This window comes from Acipenser ruthenus, chromosome 16 (genome assembly GCF_902713425.1).
Source record: "Acipenser ruthenus chromosome 16, fAciRut3.2 maternal haplotype, whole genome shotgun sequence".
Taxonomy (NCBI): Eukaryota; Metazoa; Chordata; class Actinopteri; order Acipenseriformes; family Acipenseridae; genus Acipenser; species Acipenser ruthenus.
In genome coordinates, this window is record NC_081204.1 from 12,453,247 (window position 1) to 12,473,277 (window position 20,031).

The window sequence follows — 20,031 nt, forward strand, 5'->3', positions numbered from 1 at the left end:
CAATTGCAAATAGATTTTTCCTTTTTGTTATTCATTGTAATCGTCCCAGGAAAAAAAAAAGTCCACCAAGTGGACATAACCTTGGTTAAACACATCCAACAGCACAGTCCCCTAGCACTAGGCAGGGGCATGGCTGACTTCTAGACAGAGGAAAGGGAATAATTAGTCTAGACAGAAGAAGACTCTCAAACACAGCTGTTTACGGATCATGGTAAAGGAAAAACATTTTATTTATTTATACTGGCTTTGAATGGGAAGCTTTAGTCCTGTGTTTTTAAAGAAAACACTCATTTTTCTAAGAGTAACATGGATTTTCAGTCAAAAATAGGAATGAATTAGGTGTTGTACTGCAGTGCCCAGTGCCCATGTCCTTAAATTAAGTGTATAACACACTCCTACTGTATGAATTCTATTTATAATTTGTACTGGTGTTTTAGAAAATGTTATATTTTATCAACGTTAAATTAAAGATCCAAAGTAAATATATATATATATATGTCACATTTTGTTTTTTCTTTCTGTCAGTCCACTGAAGATTGGGAAGCCATTGTTAGTATTTCATCTCAGCAATTACCCAGGAGCCAACGCTGTGGCAACGTTCTTCCTTCAGAGCAGATGTACACAGTGACACTCCGTCATCAACAGAGGTACCAATTCCGTCTGTATCCTTATTCTCACTCGGGACGTGTGAAAGTATTTGGGCCAGTCCAGCTCAAGTTGACCAATTTCTAGAGAGGTATTTCTTCCTTGTGTGGTTGAAGAGCAGAGTTGAGGTAACTTGTTACTGTAATGATATTACTTTTGTCAATAACGAGGTGATGTACAACGTTAGATTTTTAATGGGAGTAATAATATTACAGTTACTTTCTGTAAAAAATAAACAAGCTCTCTGTTATACACCTACATTGGTTTCAGTCAGCACCACACACTGTCAAACAGGAAACACTAACAACTCGGCCTACGGCAGTCCTAAAGACATAACTGCTATTTTCCTTGAGCACACGGAAACCCTTGACACAGCTTACTTTGGGTGCGTGCGCACGATCAGGATTAACTGGCTTGAGTACAGAGCTTAGTAAAGTCATAACAGAGATCCCGACAGGTACATAAACAGCTTCTTCTAATAACTCATTGTAAGGACAGTTGTAGTACATTGTTGTGTAGTACTATTTAAGCCTACTCCCTTTTTTTGTTTTACACACGTGTGAAGTAAACAGTTCTATGTTTGGGTATTACGTGTTTCTCATGTTAATTTTTTAACACTGTAACATTTAAGACACATGTATTTCAGTGCCATATTTGTACAACTACAGTATATATCGTTCCATATAAATAGACTTGAAAACTGGGGCTTTCGGTTATTAATATATATATTAACAAGCCTTAGTAGAGATAAACTAACTGCTCTAGGCCTTATGTGCTGCACAGTTAATTGCGTCACACATAACATGGTTCAGATTCTTGCTATTGCCTCATAACAAGGCTGACATGTGTTTCATGTAATCAAATGTAAGAAATGTCCTTGTGAGTGGCGACGTAGAGACTGAAGCCTTGTGATAATAAGCTGCAGAGCTAGCTATAACACTGCAGTTTGGAAAGGTGTGGCATTGACACCAGTGTTGGGATTCGCTCTGAATGCTCACAGAGACATGTGAAAGGTGGAATGTTGATAACTCAGGTCCTTCATATATCTACTGGGCTGGTACAGACTCTCGATGAACTCTGTACATTTCAAAGGCAACCTCAAGAGTCTGCTGTCTACTAGACTGGAACTGCGAAGACGTTGTTAGGAATTTATGGTTGAGTGCTTGATGTACTGTATGATATTATCAACAATGCTTTAGATGCTGATCATACTGTACCTATGAATAGGATCCATTTTATAATGGAAGATTTTCAGCACTGACTAAATGTGGTGTGTTTCAGTTCAGTATTGTCACAAAACCACCTCAAAACAAGACAAAATGTAATCAAGATGAACGCTCAGTGACATGGTGGAAGCAATCTCTTTAATATCACATTTCAAATCTCAATTTTATCTTGTTCCAGTATCAAACTGGGGCTGCAGCTTGTTCTGTCTGCAATCTACAAATCAAAATACAACGAGGCATGCAAACCAGACATACACAAAACTCAGAGACCACCTGTATGTATTACATGTTTGCATAATTGCTTTTTACAAATTCATTCCTCAACCTGCAGCATTTCCCAGACAGTAGAATATATTCACATCCTCTGTGTTCAGCCTACCTATTTTTCTCTGCAGTCAGGGATTCAAAACCTGTCTCTCGCATGGTCCATTCACTTTCTTTGTAATGTGAGGCATCTTAGACCCTCCTGACTTAGATTTAGACCCCTCCTGATTGGCTTACAGCATACTGTAGAATGCAAGTGTAAGGCTCAGATGAGCTCCTGTTACCTGTAACACTGACAGGAAGTGAACACCCGCTGCAGCAGTACAACATTGCAAAATTAAAAAATAAATAAACAAAACAATTTAGAATAAGCAATAGAGACTTGTGCAGATGGTCCTTAGCCTTTTGGAGTTTGCATTTCATCGACAGACTTGGCCATTTGTTCCCATAGCGCAGATAATGAGGCAGTCCATTGAGAAAATTGCTGCTTTTCCCAGATACCGCCCAGCTGCCATGAAATACAAAGATATCAATTGGTGTGTGTGTGGAGGCTTGGGGCTTATGCCATGCCTTGGGGGCACACTGGGGCGTCATGCTTTGCTTGGCAGTTTCTTTGGTTTTGTATTGTAGGTCACTTAATAAATAGCAGGCATTGTCTGTATCAGAGAATTAAGGCCAGCTATGTGACAGCATGGCAGACATTCTTTAAATGTTTCCCTGTACAGGTTGCACATTAACCCAATCATTTCAGTAAAGCTGAGGAATGCCTGCTGGATTGCACAATTCTAATTGCTATGCACTATACGCGCTAAGGGATAATTTTAATAAGAAAAAAATAGCTGTTTTTGTAAATGTTTAACCTCCATTCATCAGTTTATCATGTTTATCATGAACTTCATGCCTGCTAAATCAGTTTGAAATCTCAGATACATGTACTTTGGTTTGTGAAAAACATATATTAATCCTATTTGGTTTTACTTATTAAATATGTTGAATAAAACAACAGCACGTAGTGTACTTTACCCTGGACCTGCTGTGGAGTCCACATAGCTGATTACACAGTGGTTTAGTATTTTACTATGTATGTCTGACATTCTGTGGTTTGAAAGGAAACACATATTGTTCAAACATGTATTCTTCAGAGCTCTATGCGCTAAATTGCTATTAATTTCTGGTTTAGTAACTTTATTGTGTTTTACGTTTCTGAAAAAAAAGTGATCTATCTTGTTTAAGCAAAAACAGCTTTGATGTGGGTGTGAAGTGACCCAGGGAAGCACAAGCAGTGAAGAGGTTCCCTGGAGGAAGGAAAAGGGAGGTTTTAAACAGCTGAACTGACGTTTCTTCCTAATACAGTGCTTCTTCCATAATTCACAATTCAGCGCTTCACTAATGTTGGTTCATTCACGGTTCGGTAAATTGTACAAGAATAGTATTTTGCTGGGTAAGGGCTCTTTGCCAGTTCACTGTTTTCAACATTTCACCGTGTTTGCTATGATTTGTGTTTCTTCCACTCCCCTGAATGTTAGACATACACCGAAAATTGCACTGAAACAAAGGAATGCTTTAAGGAATTATTGCATTAGCTTGGTGAACTTTAAACAGTGTGAAATACACTATCTCAAGGTCCTAGTTCCTAACCAAAGAAAAAAACCCTCTCCTAATCACAGAGTGGGACTATCTTCAAAACTGTACTTGATAGCTATATCTTTGTATTGTACAGTTGATAAGCAATTCAGAAACCTTATAAACGGGTGACCAATGGAAACCATTCTGAGTGGGGAAACTCACAAGGGAAAGTTTAACCGCAAAATCCGTGTTTCTGTCTAGCGATGCTTGTCCCAGGGCTTTGCTTCAGTTGTTACTAATTGTATTGGAGTGTCTGAGTGTGTGTGACCTTTGTAAAGTTTGTTTAACTGTGAAAAGGGAGGGTTCTTTATTCTCGGAGACCCTCCCAACAAGTGAATGGGACCTCTGTCCGCTGTTTCGCCTGGCTTCGTCTCATTAGTCCCAAAAAAGCTGAATAGAGGCCTTCATAATCTCCCCACCGCAACTGGCTTTGGAGGGATTTGGACCAATGTCATATTTCATCTCGTCACACTGTCTGCCATGAACAAGAGGCTGACAACACAAACTTGGAGGCGCAGGGTTATGTTTCTGCATGGTTTTCATTGTACAGCTTTATGTAAATGAATGTCCTACCTGTTTGAGATGATGTATGTGCTCTGTCTCTAGGTCTATATTGTTGTTTATGCTTAGATCATTTTTTGTCAGGCTTTGAAACTGATGTCCATTTTCAACCCCTGAACTAGTGGTGTGCAGCTGTAATTGCTGCCCCTTTGAAATTGTGAATGGAGATTTCCCATGTCCTCCACTTACTAACTTTTTGGTGGCAAGGGTCTTGCACCTGAAGAGTCAACTCTACTTGGTATCTCCTGCCAGGCTTCCTCTGTGTCCCCTGTAGTGGTTCAGAATGGGGGTGCTGTAATGTGCAGGGGGTCTGTGATGTTGCATGTTCAGTGTAGTGGTTCAGAATGGGGGTGCTGTAACGTGCAGGTGCTCTGTGATGTTGCATGTTCAGTGTAGTGGTTCAGAATGGGGGTGCTGTAATGTGCAGGGGGTCTGTGATGTTGCATGTTCAGTGTAGTGGTTCAGAATGGGGGTGCTGTAACGTGCAGGTGCTCTGTGATGTTGCATGTTCAGTGACGAGGTGTTTGTTTCGCTCTCTACAGGTATATAAAGATGCCCAGACCCTTCTGCTTTGAGACAAACAATCGCTACGTGGTGGCTATCCGCTTCCAGCGCTTCAGAGTCAAGGAGAGACACCTGACAGCCTTCATACTGATCGATTCAGTGAGTCCAAATGTGCTTTGCCTGCCTCATGTTTTCTGAGATGTTTTGAACAGCACAGTGCATTTCCGTGATGTAAAAATGAAGACAAATAAGTCAATAGCCAGTACTGTAATAAGTGGCAGTACTGTGATAAATAATTATGCTTTAGTGGGTCCTCCATCAGTGCCTGCCACTGTCTGTTGGGTTTGGATATCCTCTGTGCCCACTTCACGATGCCATACCTAGATAAGAGTAACCTGGGGCTTATTTTATTGAAACAAAAATACAGTAAGAATTATTGGGACATGTAAGTGGTATTCTGATATAAGTGGCAGGTATAGGACATGGTATTCTGATATAAGTGGCAGGTATAGGACATGGTATTCTGATATAAGTGGCAGGTATAGGACATGGTATTCTGATATAAGTGGCAGGTATAGGACATGGTATTCTGATATAAGTGACAGGTATAGGGCATGGTATTCTGATATAAGTGGCAGGTATAGGACATGGTATTCTGATATAAGTGACGGTTATAGGACATGGTATTCTGATATAAGTGACAGATATATGACATGGTATTCTGATATAAGTGGCAGGTATAGGACATGGTATTCTGATATAAGTTCTCACTGCTGCTGCTCCACAAAATGAAGACGACCACGCTCTACAGGCAGAACACAAAGAAGCTATCCAGCTCTAGCTCCATCTGACACCTGCTCTAATCAAAACCATTTGCCCACCCTCAGCACCGAGATGGCTGCACATGATTGGTGCAGGAATATGTCCATTGTCTGTTTATTATTCCTCCAAGCCATGGCGGCTCACACCCCTCAAGTGATGACTTATTTGTCCGCCCCATGCGATAGGGGTCAATGAGAGGGACTCTTTTCTCACTGATGGGAAAAGACTTGGGGGGCATGTCTCCCTTTCTTGTTGGAAGGCATAGCTGCAGATACAGTGTTAGATCCTATTCCTTATGAAAGCATGATGGTGAATGAAGGGAATGGTAATCACATGGTCTCAGTGTGTGTTAATTGGGCATTATTTAAGTACTGTGGAAATGGTATAAGATGACATTGCTTGCTGGATTTGGGATTTTAAGCTTCACTGAAGGTTAAGGTGAGGTGGGATTCAAACCTGAAATCTTGGCTCTGAATCCTAAACTCTCACTGCTTGTTATTGCAGCTTGAAATTGCCTCCTTGCAATAAATAAACATTAAAATACAGGCAATAAAGTGATAGTAGTTTGTTATTTAATTACCTTTCATTTTTTCCACTTTAACATATTTTTGCCTCCTCTATTGAATCAGTAGCCTGTCCTGTGTTTATTTCATGGTTTTCTTTTAGATATACAACCCCATCTACTGGTTAATCTTAGAAGTGTAACTGATCCATGTTGATGGGCAGCCATCTCAAACCAAGATGTTTTGAGGCCCAAAATTATAATATTTAATAAATTAACTTTTAAAGGATAACGAACAGTAGTTATCCTTTAAAACTTTTCCTTTAATTAATTACTTGGTGGGACAAAACTTCAAATTATTAACATGATTTGTGATCTGGTTCATATGTGTTCACAGTACTAAACTTTGTAAGGGAATAACTGCTCTCCCAGATGTGATGAAACATTGCATGAACATTTGTTTTGATAAGTTATTGGGCATGTAGGCCATGCTGGGTTATGTGCCCTTAAAGATTTCTGATATCTTCTTCTAAAATCGTGGACCCCATTCTTTGGGAAAAAACAAAGCTACATTTTTTTGAGTGGAATAAAACAAGTAGTCTTTTTATTCCTCTACAGCATTTGACCTTTTCTTTGCACTTATTTTCACCATGTTGTCTCCCTTATGTCTCTCCTAGTTGGTTTTGTTCCCGAGGTACACAGAACTGCCTGGTTTCCATGGAAACGACCCAGCCTCGGTACACCACCGGGAGGAGATGGAGAGATATATGTGTCTGGACTCGTTTCTGATGGCGCCCATGCCCATGCTGGCAGAGATGTGTGCCAAGCTGCTCTGCAGTATCTCAGCTATCCTGCATGACGGGGCAGTGCGTGAGTACAGTACAGGATAAAGAGGACTGCTTGGTTACAGAATCTGGGGTTTATTTATTCATTTCTCTGTTGTGGGCCACTTGTTCCCGCTGCTGTTTTCATGTATTCTTTAGGGTTCACATGGCCGGACTCTATTTTAACATGACTTAGGAAACTAAATAACCTCAAGCACCTAACAGCAGCATTCATGTAAATTAATTGATCCCCAAGTCTTAGGGACATTGCTTTGTCAGGGTCACTTGGAAGAGAACATTTTTACATTTGTAACATTTGTTACAGCCCCCCTGAAGATCCCCAGCCCCCAGTTCGGGAACCACCGATTTAGGCCATGTTCAGAGTGTATATGCACAGCCATTAATGAGGCACACTTTAGAGAACACCAACACAAGTGATGTTTCTGAAAATGGCTGTTTTCAATTTAATTGTAGCCATTTGAGTATGTTTGCCTTTTCAGAGGCTATCCATTGACTTTGGTAAAGAAATGTATATTTTACAAAAGAGAAACTTTTGTAGAACGTTCTCAGCCCAGCTCAAAACCATTGTATCTTTGATGGCAGCAGAACTTACACTAATTGCTGTTCTTTTTTAATGCACCTGCACTGTAAGAGTCTAATTGAGTGGTTGATGAGCCTGTCCTTTGCTTCGGTTGCAGCCTGTGAGTGTGACCTCCAGGGCTCTCTCAGTGCAGTCTGTGAGAAGATTGGTGGGCAGTGCCAGTGCAAACCCAACGTGATCGGACGCCGCTGCAACCAGTGTGCACCAGGGACATATGGCTTCGGACCCTATGGCTGCCACCGTAAGTACAGTTCAATAAACCTCCACCATCTACACCAGGGGGCGCAAGGATACAGGTGGACCAGCAGTATGGAAAGCCATCTACAATACCCATGCTACCGACATGAATTTATAAAGGACTATGTTTTATATGCACTATTATTTCTACTTTTTTTAATCATTAATGGGCTTGGCCCACTCTTTTGAATGTCATGGACATGGTAATATATCATAGCTGAGTTGCAAAACGTTTCATAAATTTGTATACATACACTAGTTGTGTAGTTCATTTGACAGGAGCTAACAAAGTTAACTGTATCATGCTATGGTAGAAGCACAGAGAAGTGTAGTAAAGCACGGTCAATTCATATAAGCTTGGGAAAAGCATGGAAAACTACAAAATCACTGTATTAAAGAATTTAATGTACCATCGTGTTACTGTCTCTGTAATTCACTGCACACCTGGTGTCCCTCCAGGCTGTGACTGCCACCCTCAGGGAGCGGTCAGTAGCCTGTGTGACCCTGTCTCGGGTCAGTGCTGGTGTCAGCACGGTGCGACTGGACGCCAGTGCAGTAACTGCCAGCCTGGACATTGGGGATTCCCGAGCTGCCGGCCCTGCCAGTGTAACGGGCACTCTGAGACGTGTGACCCCCAGAACGGGGCCTGCCCCAGCTGCAGGGACTACACCAGCGGGCATCACTGTGACAGGTTGGTCCCAGGCTGGTCTGTTTTCTGTTTAATATAGTTTGGGCTTTTAGCTCAGTTAATAATGACTGGGGGCTTGTTTTTTTAATTCATTTTGTAACTGGTGTTTTTGCCTTTCAGAAAAAAGAAAATGACAAATTAGTCTTTTTTTTATTTATTTTTTAAATTATATTATGAAAGATATTGGTTAAACTTTAATGGATACCAAACCATATTTAACAAACTAAAACCGACTGTAATTTTAAATAAGTTAAACGGTTAGTGAAGCTTTATGGAGCCCTCTGGCAGTCACTATCGAATGGGCTATCTTTTGTAACTTCATCAAACAAATTTGATTAATGTTTACATGGACTTGTGTTACAAGTTACTCTATTCAAGACGTTGAAGGGAATTTGAAAGACTGTTGTAATGGTAATCATTTGATTTAATTACATATTATAGGTGAGTTCTATACTGCAATTAATTTATATTTAAATAATAATGTTTTATTAGTGAATACAGTAGAATTAATCAGTTAAAGAAAAAAACAGGCTTCTAATCTAATTCCTGAGTTCTCTGACATTTTAAATGATGATTATGAAACATTTGAGAAAGCAGAATTAAAAATCAATGCCATTTATTAACTTTAGAAACTGATTGAAAGGGGAAGGCCAGGTACTGGATATGAATTATGTAATTACTGTGTAATAGCACTATAGTAATATGTTACATAGTCCTAACTGTATGCTGTCACCTGTTTTCAGTTGACCGTTTGTGTATTTCGCAGGTGCTTGGATGGTTTCTATGGAAACCCGATTCTGGGATCTGGAGAGCACTGCCGCCCGTGTCCATGCCCTGGAAACCCAGGAAGTGGTCATTCCAACGGGGACTCGTGTTCCACTGCACCGGCGTCCAATCAGATCATCTGTCACTGCAGACAGGGATACACAGGTAATCAGATCATCTGTCACTGCAGACAGGGATACACAGGTAATCAGATCATCTGTCACTGCAGACAGGGATACACAGGTACTCAGTAAGCAACATGTTGACCATAGTACTAATTTACCATTTAGAGTTGTTTCAGTTGTTGGTAATGATATGGGCCTTGTTTTGCCCTATGAATGAACTGAATATTTTTTCTCTCTGCCTCTGCCTCGTACAGGCCCTCGCTGTGACAGATGCTCCCCTGGTTATTTTGGGAGCCCTGAGAGACCTGGGGGAGAGTGTCGCCCCTGCCAGTGCAACAACAACATTGACAGCAGAGACCCCGAGTCATGTGACCCACGCAGCGGCCAGTGCCTGAAGTGCCTCTACAACACCGACGGGCCGGCCTGCACGACCTGCAAGCCTGGTTACTATGGCAACGCAGCTGCGCAGGACTGCAGACGTGAGTCTCGTTTCTTTCTCTAGTCTATCCTAAAGTCGTTCTCGGAATTGAAAAAGGTTGTTAGGATAGGCACAGAAGACTGAAGTGCACCTTTTCTTTAGCAAACCTGCAATGTCTTGAGAACCATAATATGATCTAGCACAACTATAAAAGCACACAGCCATAGCATACTTGCACTAGCCTAAATTGTATATTGTATGTTCTTACACAGTATCGATTACTTTTGGTAGGAGGTGCCTGACCAGTACTTTTGTATATCTTGCTCGTTATATAGAATTGTTCACAACAAATATAATAATAATAATAATAATAATAATAATAATAATAATAATAATAATAATAATAATAATAATAATAATAATCTGTTTAGTTGAGCAATTTCAGGCTATATCTTGGTAAAAACTTCCCCAACTATGATTAAACTATGCAGAGATTGAATAAAATGTTGGCTACTGCTTCTTCAAATTCTGTAAAGGTTGTTAATCTCAGATTGATTATTCAAAACCAGTGGAAAGTGAGTTTCTTAAATTAAAACTGGTCATTTTACTTACATAACTTGTTATACAGTACAGCAGACAATCTGCTGTAAATACTGACATCATTTAAATCACTGAAATCTAAATATTCCTGACTTTATTTTCATATTCAACAGCTAGAAATAAACAAGTCTCTTCTTCAGTTGTAAGTGGAAAGCTAGTGTGTATCCCATATGAAAGTTCACCACGGTACACTGTGTGATTTCTCAGATTGCTTTTCCCATGCCTCTCTTTAATATGCTTTATCATACCTCTCTGGGTTTTGCAATGCTTTACCATGCCTCACTGTGCTTGATTACTTGTTGCTTTGATTTTACTATGGTACACTTTTCTAAGCGATCTAACACAGAGAATCAGCTCTTCCAATCAGTCCTCAAAGTGACTGCTCGCTGGCTGTTTCTTGCAGGCTGCACCTGTAACATCGCCGGCACGCTGCAGTCGCAGTGCTCCGGAGATGTGTGTAACTGTGACAGAACCACAGGGACCTGCCCATGCCGTGCCAACGTCATCGGGCAGAACTGCGACCAGTGTGCCCCAGAGCAGTGGAACTTCGGGAGGGACAGAGGCTGTGAGCCCTGCAGTTGCTACCTCCAGCACTCCCTCAGGACTGACTGCAACATGGTACGTTGGAACCACAGTGTCTTGCAATTTTTAACCTTTAAAGTGATTGCAGCTGACAAAATAATTCCAGTTTTGCACTTCCATTTGCTTCTACTGTACATAGGTCTCAAATGTGCAGGTTTGAAAGAAAGACATCAAACATGTTTTTTTTTTTTTTTGTTCATTTTAAAACATGATTCCCAGTTTGAATTCTTTACTCTCAGGAAATGTGTTACACTTGCACTTCCTCAGTCATTTCACATCACCTTTCTTCTGGATCAGAGCATGTATGAAAGCATGTATGAAAGCATGCCAGTCAATATGGGAAGCTGTTAGGTGGTATTAGTAGAAAATGAGCCATTGAAGGCATGGGGAGAGCTTCACCTCCCAGATGAAATGTCCAAGGAACACAATTATTGGCTGAAAATGATCACGATAATCGAGATTATTTTAGATCATTCCATTAATTGGCGACTTTCTCTCTAATAAGTAGTTCTTTCTCTCTCTTTCTCTCTCTGATTTTCACTTGTTGGCTTTTTAAAGTATAGCCATACCACTGAGCTCTCCCACAATGTCATACAGTACCTAGCTGCTGATTCATTAATACAAAATAAAACTACCATGTTCTCCCCTCTGTTTGTTGTTTTCTGTGTTCTCTATCTAGTTTACCGGACAGTGTTTCTGCAAGCCTGGCTTTGGAGGGAGAGTCTGCTCTGATTGCCAGGAAAACTACTGGGGAGACCCCAACTCAGAGTGCACAGGTACCCAGTGATATAACCAAGGCGTCTTTTCAAGTCTACAGCTACCAGGTTCCTCAGGGATCATCTAACTAAATCTACACCCACAATAAAGAGGCAATTGTACTATATTCTCAGTACCACATTAAAGGAAACACTTTAGCCTACCTATAGCTACATTTCAAAGGTTTCAAAGCTAGTTGGCCGCCTATACGTCTAAAGGTGCCCCAGTTAGTTTTTAAAATTGTGTACTGAAATCTGTTCCACTGCAGCATATCCAATTGTACATTTGTTAACTACAGTCATCCTTTGTTGAACCTGTTGTGTATATCGGAAAGCAGAAGCTGTCGACAGCAGGGTGTGTGTATACATTCTCAAAGGTGCTGTGGTTTAGCTGTAGGGAGAAAAGCTTCTTCCTTTAGGTATGCTTACCACTACACTACACTCTGTGAGTCAAATAAGCATGCCGCCGCTGCTGCTTCTACTGCAGCATAACATACTCAAACTCTAAAGCTTGACTGTCATTTATAACCTCCTTCTGCTGTAAGTGGTTGTAAGAACAAGCCTGTTTTAGCCCACAGAGTAATGTACCTGTTGTGGCGAGCAGGTTTCAAGAGAGGAGCAAGCTGGGGCAGCTTTTGGGAATGTAAAGAAAGGTGACCGTCAGTAATGTCATGTATAATTTTAGACACACAGTGATACAATTTGACAAATGCGTGAATGTTTGCCTAATTTCTGTGACTTAAGTAATTGTAGCTAACAAAATAAGTACATAAATCTAACCTGTGTTGCACTCCCATTAACTAAATAGGTCTCAAATGTGCAGTTTTTAAAGAAATGCATGTCATAGAAAACTCTGGTAGTACTTTAGGTTAAAGGAAGTGATCAGTTTCTATGCCTTTTTTCAGGTAATTTGTTACACTTGCTCTTCCTGGGTCATTTTACTTCAGCAGTGTCTTCTGGGCCAAAGCATGTTACTGGCTGAAAGCATGTCAGTCAATTTGGGAAGCAGCTGGGTGGTGAATGACATGAAGAAGTGCAACACTAACTGGCTTGCAAACAGAGATTTATTTAACCAGCTGTGTAGCAGATATGTTTTAAAATAATAAAAATATTACTATAAAATGTGTTTCTTTCAAAACTGCACACTTGAGACCTATATACGAATGGAAATGCACAACAAGGAAGATTTATGGAATTATTTTGTGAGCTACAATCACTCCAAGTCTCTTTTTATTACTACTGTCAATAAGGTGCGACAGTGTGGTGAACCAGTGTAAAAGTGCTCATTTTGGGATCATGACACTGTGTTTCCTCCCCCCAGCATGTAACTGTGACCCCTCTGGCTCGCTGACGCTCCAATGCGATCGGAAGACGGGGCACTGCAGCTGTGTGAAGGGGGTGACGGGGAGCCGCTGTGATCAGTGTGCCCGTGGCTTCACCGGCAGCTTCCCCAGGTGTGCGCCCTGCCACCCCTGCTTCGAGGAGTGGGACGAGCTGGTGTGCACGCTTCGGCGGGAGCTCGATAAGATCCAGGAGAAGGTGAAGCAAATCCAGGAGTCTGGGGTGACCTCGGACGACAGTGTGGAGCGCATCCAGAAACTGGAGGAAAAGCTGGCTCAGATTCAGAGCCTCATCAATGACCGGTCCAGAGAGATGCTCTACCACAGCGTCCACCAGACCGCAGAACAGCTAAGGTACAGTACACTGAAACAGCTCTGAAATTAAAAAAGCTAGTAAAGAAATTTAGGATACTTGTAGGGATTGAGATGAGCTAGGGGATGCAATTGCTTGAACCCATGTGTGTATAAACATGCCGACTAGGAGTCGGGGTAATTGGATATTTTCCATTGCAAATCTTTAACACTGTTTATGGGAGGAAGACATTTCCCCTGCACACTCCTACATGCTGTAGCCTTGTTTTATTCTGGCCTCATTACAGCAATTCCATACTTTATTAAGCAGGCTGTTAGAAACCGTAATAAATAGTGATTAGGAACACATATCATGGCATAATAAACCGATAAATAATAAATAATATGCAAATGAAGATGGTATAATGTATTTCTTTAACAATTATGCATTTAACAAGGTTATTTTCCTGATCATATAATTCTATCGTAAGTACATATAATAAGTAATTAAACACAAATGGAAGTACAGTGTAGCTAGTACAGTGCAGTTAATGTTTTCAATAATAAAAAATGAATTGGAAGGGTTGTGCTTGCAGCTGAGTGTGATTGTGCACTGCTGCTGTATTCCAGGGTTTCCTTGAAATGAGATGTTACTCAATCAGTTCTCATGCTGGTTATACACAGAGGAGTTCAATTTATTATGTAACTTCCCTAGAATTCCAGCAGTGGAGTTACCTACAGTATACAGTTAAGACTCTCTTTTCGCCATTCTTTACATCGAGTAAACATTATAGGTGCTGAGACATCTAGTGGTTGATTATAGTAACACATGTGCATGTTTTAACACAGAATAATGGTTTCATTGCCAAGGTGTATTTCAAGGTGATGTAGTGGGTGGGGAAAGCTACCAGTCTCTCATCTCTGGAGTCCTGAGTTTAAATCACATTATTTTGGCAGGCTCAACTTAGCTCTGAGGGAAGTATAAAAGATACAAATTAAACCAGTATATTGGAGCCGTCAGTAACATGAAAAAGCAATTCAGCATGACTTACATCCACTGTATGCACATGAAAATAAGTTTGAATACAGACAAATGGAAAGATGCCTCCATTTACCCTCAGACTATAATACACTCAATAAAGCAAGCTTCATCGCAATAGGATAAGAGGCTCCCTTGATATATACAAAACTCTAAAGTGCGACATACATACTGTATGTTAAATGTGCTTCCTCCTTCACTATATCGTCAGAGCCAGCAGGGGATAATGATAACTTCTTCTTTATAAATTGTGCTGTATTGTTTTTGCAGGAAGGAGGTGGTGCAGACAGACAGGAGGCTGCAGGTGCTGTCTGGAGAGCTGAACAGCACCATGCATGGTGAGAAGCAGCAGAGAGAGCACCTGGGCCAGCTGGAGACTGAGCTGAGAGAGCTGAACGACACGGTGACCAAGCGCCGGAGAGAGCTGGAGAACCTCATCTCTGCAGGGACCAGCGGTAATTTCAGCACTTTCCAGTAGCTGCACGCTAACTTCAACTTGCTCTTTTCTAGCAAGTAATACAGAAAACAGTGAATCCTGTTGAAAGATATTGATGGGTTTTGACTGCTATCAAGTCACCAGCCACACCAGAGTGCAAACATTGCAGAGCAAGTAGCTAGAAATTTTGATCTGCATATATTCTTTTTTACTGTCCCCTTACCTTTTTGTGATGTGTGCACAACCGTTCTATTGCAATTACTCACATACTCACATCGCACCTAAGCTGGTCTTCATTACATGTAACATAGGCTAGATCAGTCAAACTGTCTGGAGACCTAAGAGCCAGGGCCACCTAGTGATCCGCTACTTTTGATCAAGTTTCCTTTTGTTTTTACTGGTAATACACAGCAGTGCTCTAAATAGTGCTGGTGCTTACTGATATAAAGACACTTATGATCTCACCTACATTAAACATGTCTGTGGCAAGCAACTGGACATGAAGAGCAGCTCCTGAACTCAAAGTCAAGGCCGTTTACTCTTTATCATTTGCAAACATCTGAGCAGCTGTTTCCTTCATGAAAGATCTTACGGGTTCTGTCCTTCGGTTTTGTCCCCCTCACGTTTTCCAGAGAAATTTGAGAATGTCCGCAAGTACTACCAGGAGTCCCTGGATGCAGAACGGAGAGCCAACGCCTCAGTGTCGGGTTCGGACAGCCCCGTGGAGCAATCACAGGAAACGAGGAACTTGACAGAGAGCCTGATGAACAAGAAGAAGGATGAGTTCTTCCGGACCATGACAGCACAGAAGAAATCACTGAAAGAGTTGCAGGCGAAAACCAAGGATCTGGACAAGAGCATCAACAATCTGAGTGCAAAGGTATTGTATTTATGTGATCAGAAGCTGGGTCAGGATGGGGTTATCAGAATCCTCTGAGGATTCGACCCAGCTACCTACTTTCATGCATAATGAATATTATACATTTATGATAAGAGTGGACATAAAGTAAGTGTTACATTCCAAATAACCCCATAATAATAATAATAATAATAATAATAATAATAATAATAATAATAATAATAATAATAATAATAATAATATTTGACCAGTAGTTTGTATTTTTATTTTCAAGGTTTGTGGTAGTAAGAAAAATGGAAATGGCTGCGCTGAAGATCCCTGCGGGGGTGCGAACTGCCGCGATGACTTTGGGAACCGGAAGTGCGGTGGAGGGAGCTGTAACGGCACTCTGAGTGCCTCCGTAAGAGCTCTGAATCTCGTGGAGAGCAAGACGAAAGAGATCGAAGCTGCTGCTCAGGACCTGGACAACATCCAGAAAAAGGTATTCCCCTGCTAATCTAATCAGCATTGAGGGGCAGAACTGAGTGTGGGACTGTAGACATTTTAATTCAGACATTTGTCTATAATTGTTTCCTGCCAGCTGCTGGTTGGATTTGAAACCATCCCCTTTCATTTCCACCAGCAGCAGAATAAAAAAAAAACAGCAAGTGTAATTTTTGGCATAACAATATTTACTGAGCATCCCTTCTCCTTAGTTTTTTTTTATTTCGCCCTGTGAAATGCTGTATTCTGCTGTTTTTGCGTATAAGGAAGCCAGTAGCTACCAAGAACCATTTCCATATCTCCCATCTTTTTATCTCCTAAAGGAGCCGATGGCAGCCCCAATTGGAATGCGTTACAATCTAGCTTTACATCTGGGTTTCAGAGTGCAGATAATGGATCAGAGCACATGGTGCAATTGTATAGCAATGGCGTTCCAGTGTGTACTAGTTGCTCATATCATTGAGTTACCATTGGTAAAATAGGAAAAAGTTACCACTGTGGTACCATTCTGCTAGCACATTGCAGCTGCCCTTGTGCTGCCATTGTCCCCTTTGTACATTGCTATTGAAAATGGTAAGGGCTGTCATTTTTGGTTTGAATGTTTTTATTGTCTGATTATAGAGGGAAACGTTTTTCAACTAGAAGAACCGCATGTCCGCTTGTGACAAATCAATTCAGAAAGCTCTCATTTTGAATGGTTTGGGATGTATGTTTTAATTGAACTGCGGTCTGTGGTGTTAATGTTTTTCTGCTGATGTTGTCCTGCCAGGACCATGGAGGCGTTTACCTCTGTGGTTCTTCCATGGCATAGTAAACACACAGGAACCCTCTCTATTGATGCATTGTTGATGTTTGCAGCTTCAGGATGTTGCAAAACTGACTCAGGACATCAAAGCCCAAGCAGAGGGGACCCTCACCAAAGCACAGAGGACCAAGGATGAAATCGTGAGCTCCAACCAGAAACTCAGAGAATTCATCCAGAAGATTAGAGACTTCTTGACTGGTCAGATCATCTATATGTTTAGTAGGGAAGCTGGCTCTTCTGAGCAAAATAATATAGATTGTAATGTACTGAAACAGTACATGACATTTTCACATATATTCATAAAAAGCATATTTCCCTTTTTATCTAACAGGTGACTGCATTCTGCATGTGTGTTAATCAATTCAATTGCAATGCCCTCTAAAGGTACCATGTGCTTGCAGCATACAAGCAGTACTCTATATTAAGAGCCTATAGACGTTCTTTATTCTTAATGATTATAGAACAACTAGACACTGCTTTCCTATTGTTTTCAATGGAGATCAACCTTCTGTTATAACAGTAGCTGAAAAGATGACACTAATTAAAGACATCTACTTTAAAAGCACTGCTTACTAATGAAACGCTTGAGTTCTGCTCTCAAAATGTTACCTCTTTCAGTGGACTGCTATGAGTATTTTAGACAAAGAGGTAAATAAGTAACTTTAAAAAGTTCTAGTGTAATAGCGATAATGCCATTGCTGTTCCTTGGTCACCTTCCAGTCTTGGGTTTTATTGACTCAGGGCTCCATTATTACCTTGTAACACACCACAGCAATGCCGTTATCCCTTTATAGAAAGACTGTCATATCAACAGCTTTGTATTTATACTTTACATCACAGTTAATATTACTGTAAGTCATTATGTTTACATTTCCATTCAAAATAAATCATGCAATCCCAAGAACTTTCTGGTGGCTGTATCACGCAGATATTATTAGTCATTATCTAGATGATTTCTATTATTACATTTTGGGGTGTGCATAACTTGACGTGCCAGATAGGAGGTATTTTGTATTTGAAGCTTATGTCTTTGTGAAAGCACCAGTAAGATTAATAATAGTTAGGGGTGGTGGTTGTTTACATCATTAAAATGAACCACATTGTCTTTCTTGTACTGAGGTGACAAGAAAGAAAAACAAGGGGATCAGTCTAAACACAATCGAAATTGTACCGACAAAATACATCTGCAATTTGTATAAACCAGTCTGGCTTTGTTATTGCAGTGGATGGAGCAGACCCCAAGGATATCGAGCTGGTGGCCCGGCAGGTTCTGTCCATCTCACTCCCTGTGAGCGCCAGCAACCTCACCAAGACCATCCAGGAGATCAAGGAGTGCATGGTGAACCTGAGCGACGTCAACGCAGTCCTTAACGCCACGGCCAAGCAGCTCACCATCGCTCACGAGCTTCTGGAGAAGGCCAAGGATGCCAAGTATGTTCCTTCAGTCTACAGCCAATCGAAATACAGTGCAAATCAAGTGCATTCCCTGTAATAGAGGAGATGTCTGACCCTATCCTCTTTGAAATGGATGCAGATCACTTTTCCTAAGCACAGCATTTGCCTCTGTCACCGCTTTTTAAATCTTTAAACCGTTTGAGAGCCACACTTCACATTTTCAGTGTGACTGGTTTCTGGATGATAAAGACCAAACGCAGTGACATATTGGCTTCACATTCGGTCCTCAGCTGTATTCAGTGATTAAAGATCAGCTTTAAATACCTGAATATAAGACTTTAGGCGGCATCAGTGGAACCTACAGCAGAATAAATATGCTTTACCTGATTCAAGGTGAAAATAAAGTCTTAGGAAACTAAACATAAACATGGTAATTTGCTAATGATGGGTAAATGTTTTTACAGCCTTTTTCTATTTATTTCCTAAGAAAATCAGAAAATATCTAGTAAATAAACTGAACTGGTTCCAGATCAAATTAATGGCAGATAAAGCGTGGTATCAGAGGCGTGTTCTCAGATATTGAAAACTAGCAGCGATCTTACAGTGTGTGTTTCTGCTGTCCGGACAGGAACCAAGCAAATGGAGTGGAAAACCTGGTGAACATCACCAAGGAGTCTCTGGACAGGGCCCGCTCCGCCGCAGACACAGCAGAGAAAGAACTGAAAAAAGCAAAGAAGAACCTCAAGAACGTGCTGAACCGCACTGCTGGGGTACGGCTCCTCCTTCTCTTCACTGTGCTTCAGTATATACTGTAGCAGCAACAGGATATTAGTATATTATGACAGATGGTGGAGCTGTTCCTGTAGAGTTCTGATCATGCAGTCTGCCTTCTCGCATTACAAATACTTCTCAGGCAGTTTACATTTTACAGAGATACGTGGAGTTTTAAAAGAAGCACGTGTTATTTCACACATGTTCACACTGGCATGGCTCTTTTTGCATGCCTTCTTCTAAGGTACCCTGTTATTTGAGGAAGCAGATGTTTGGTATTTGACCTCAAAGATATTATTACCCTATTTAAAGGAATGTACAAGTAACATATGCACTTCTTTCATTTCGGCTGTAATTCACTACAGTATGCTGAAAAATGATGGCAACAGTCTCATATTTTTAAAGACCATTTTGAATGTTTGCAGACAAAAAAACAACATTAGTACAAAAATGTAATTGCTCATTTGTTTAATAGTAAATTAATAGTAATGAAAGGCCAGTGGTAAGCCCGTGCAGTGACAATAGCATCTGCTTTCTGAGCACTGACATGAAGAGTTCAAGGTTTTAAGAGGGTGTACCAGAGGGGGTTACTTGAGCTTACTGGGGTCTGCAGTGGTCACACCTACAGTAGGAAGCAGAACTCCAGTAATGTTGGTGTGAGGACATTGTTAGACATTTAAGTCTTAATAATGAATGTCAACCTTATAAAAGTTTACCACAGTATTTTTGCAGTTTTGCCATGCTTTTCACATGGCTATACTCTGCATTGACCATAGTTTACCCTGGTTTGCCATGTTTATTAACATGCTTTATCATACCTTGCTATTCTTTACAATGCTTACGTGCCTTTGCTTTCACTATGTTTTA

General features: G+C 40.8%; 1 protein-coding gene across 3 annotated transcripts in view; it reads left to right on the forward strand.

Moving 5' to 3' along the window:
• Positions 1-20,031, forward strand: part of LOC117964320 (laminin subunit beta-2-like) — an 80,777-nt gene that overhangs the window by 57,526 nt on the left and 3,220 nt on the right. For 2 of the 3 annotated variants that reach the window (XM_058988825.1, XM_058988826.1), the window contains exons 17-32: positions 526-647; positions 4,865-4,985; positions 6,828-7,020; positions 7,673-7,816; positions 8,272-8,503; positions 9,267-9,469; positions 9,645-9,869; positions 10,812-11,026; positions 11,670-11,766; positions 13,067-13,439; positions 14,686-14,870; positions 15,484-15,731; positions 15,985-16,191; positions 17,052-17,196; positions 18,222-18,429; positions 19,022-19,163. In XM_058988825.1, the coding sequence (XP_058844808.1) occupies positions 526-647; positions 4,865-4,985; positions 6,828-7,020; positions 7,673-7,816; positions 8,272-8,503; positions 9,267-9,469; positions 9,645-9,869; positions 10,812-11,026; positions 11,670-11,766; positions 13,067-13,439; positions 14,686-14,870; positions 15,484-15,731; positions 15,985-16,191; positions 17,052-17,196; positions 18,222-18,429; positions 19,022-19,163 (3,060 nt within the window). The remainder of the gene's footprint in view (positions 1-525; positions 648-4,864; positions 4,986-6,827; positions 7,021-7,672; positions 7,817-8,271; positions 8,504-9,266; positions 9,470-9,644; positions 9,870-10,811; positions 11,027-11,669; positions 11,767-13,066; positions 13,440-14,685; positions 14,871-15,483; positions 15,732-15,984; positions 16,192-17,051; positions 17,197-18,221; positions 18,430-19,021; positions 19,164-20,031) is intronic. The other variant, XM_058988827.1, reaches the window with a different exon arrangement.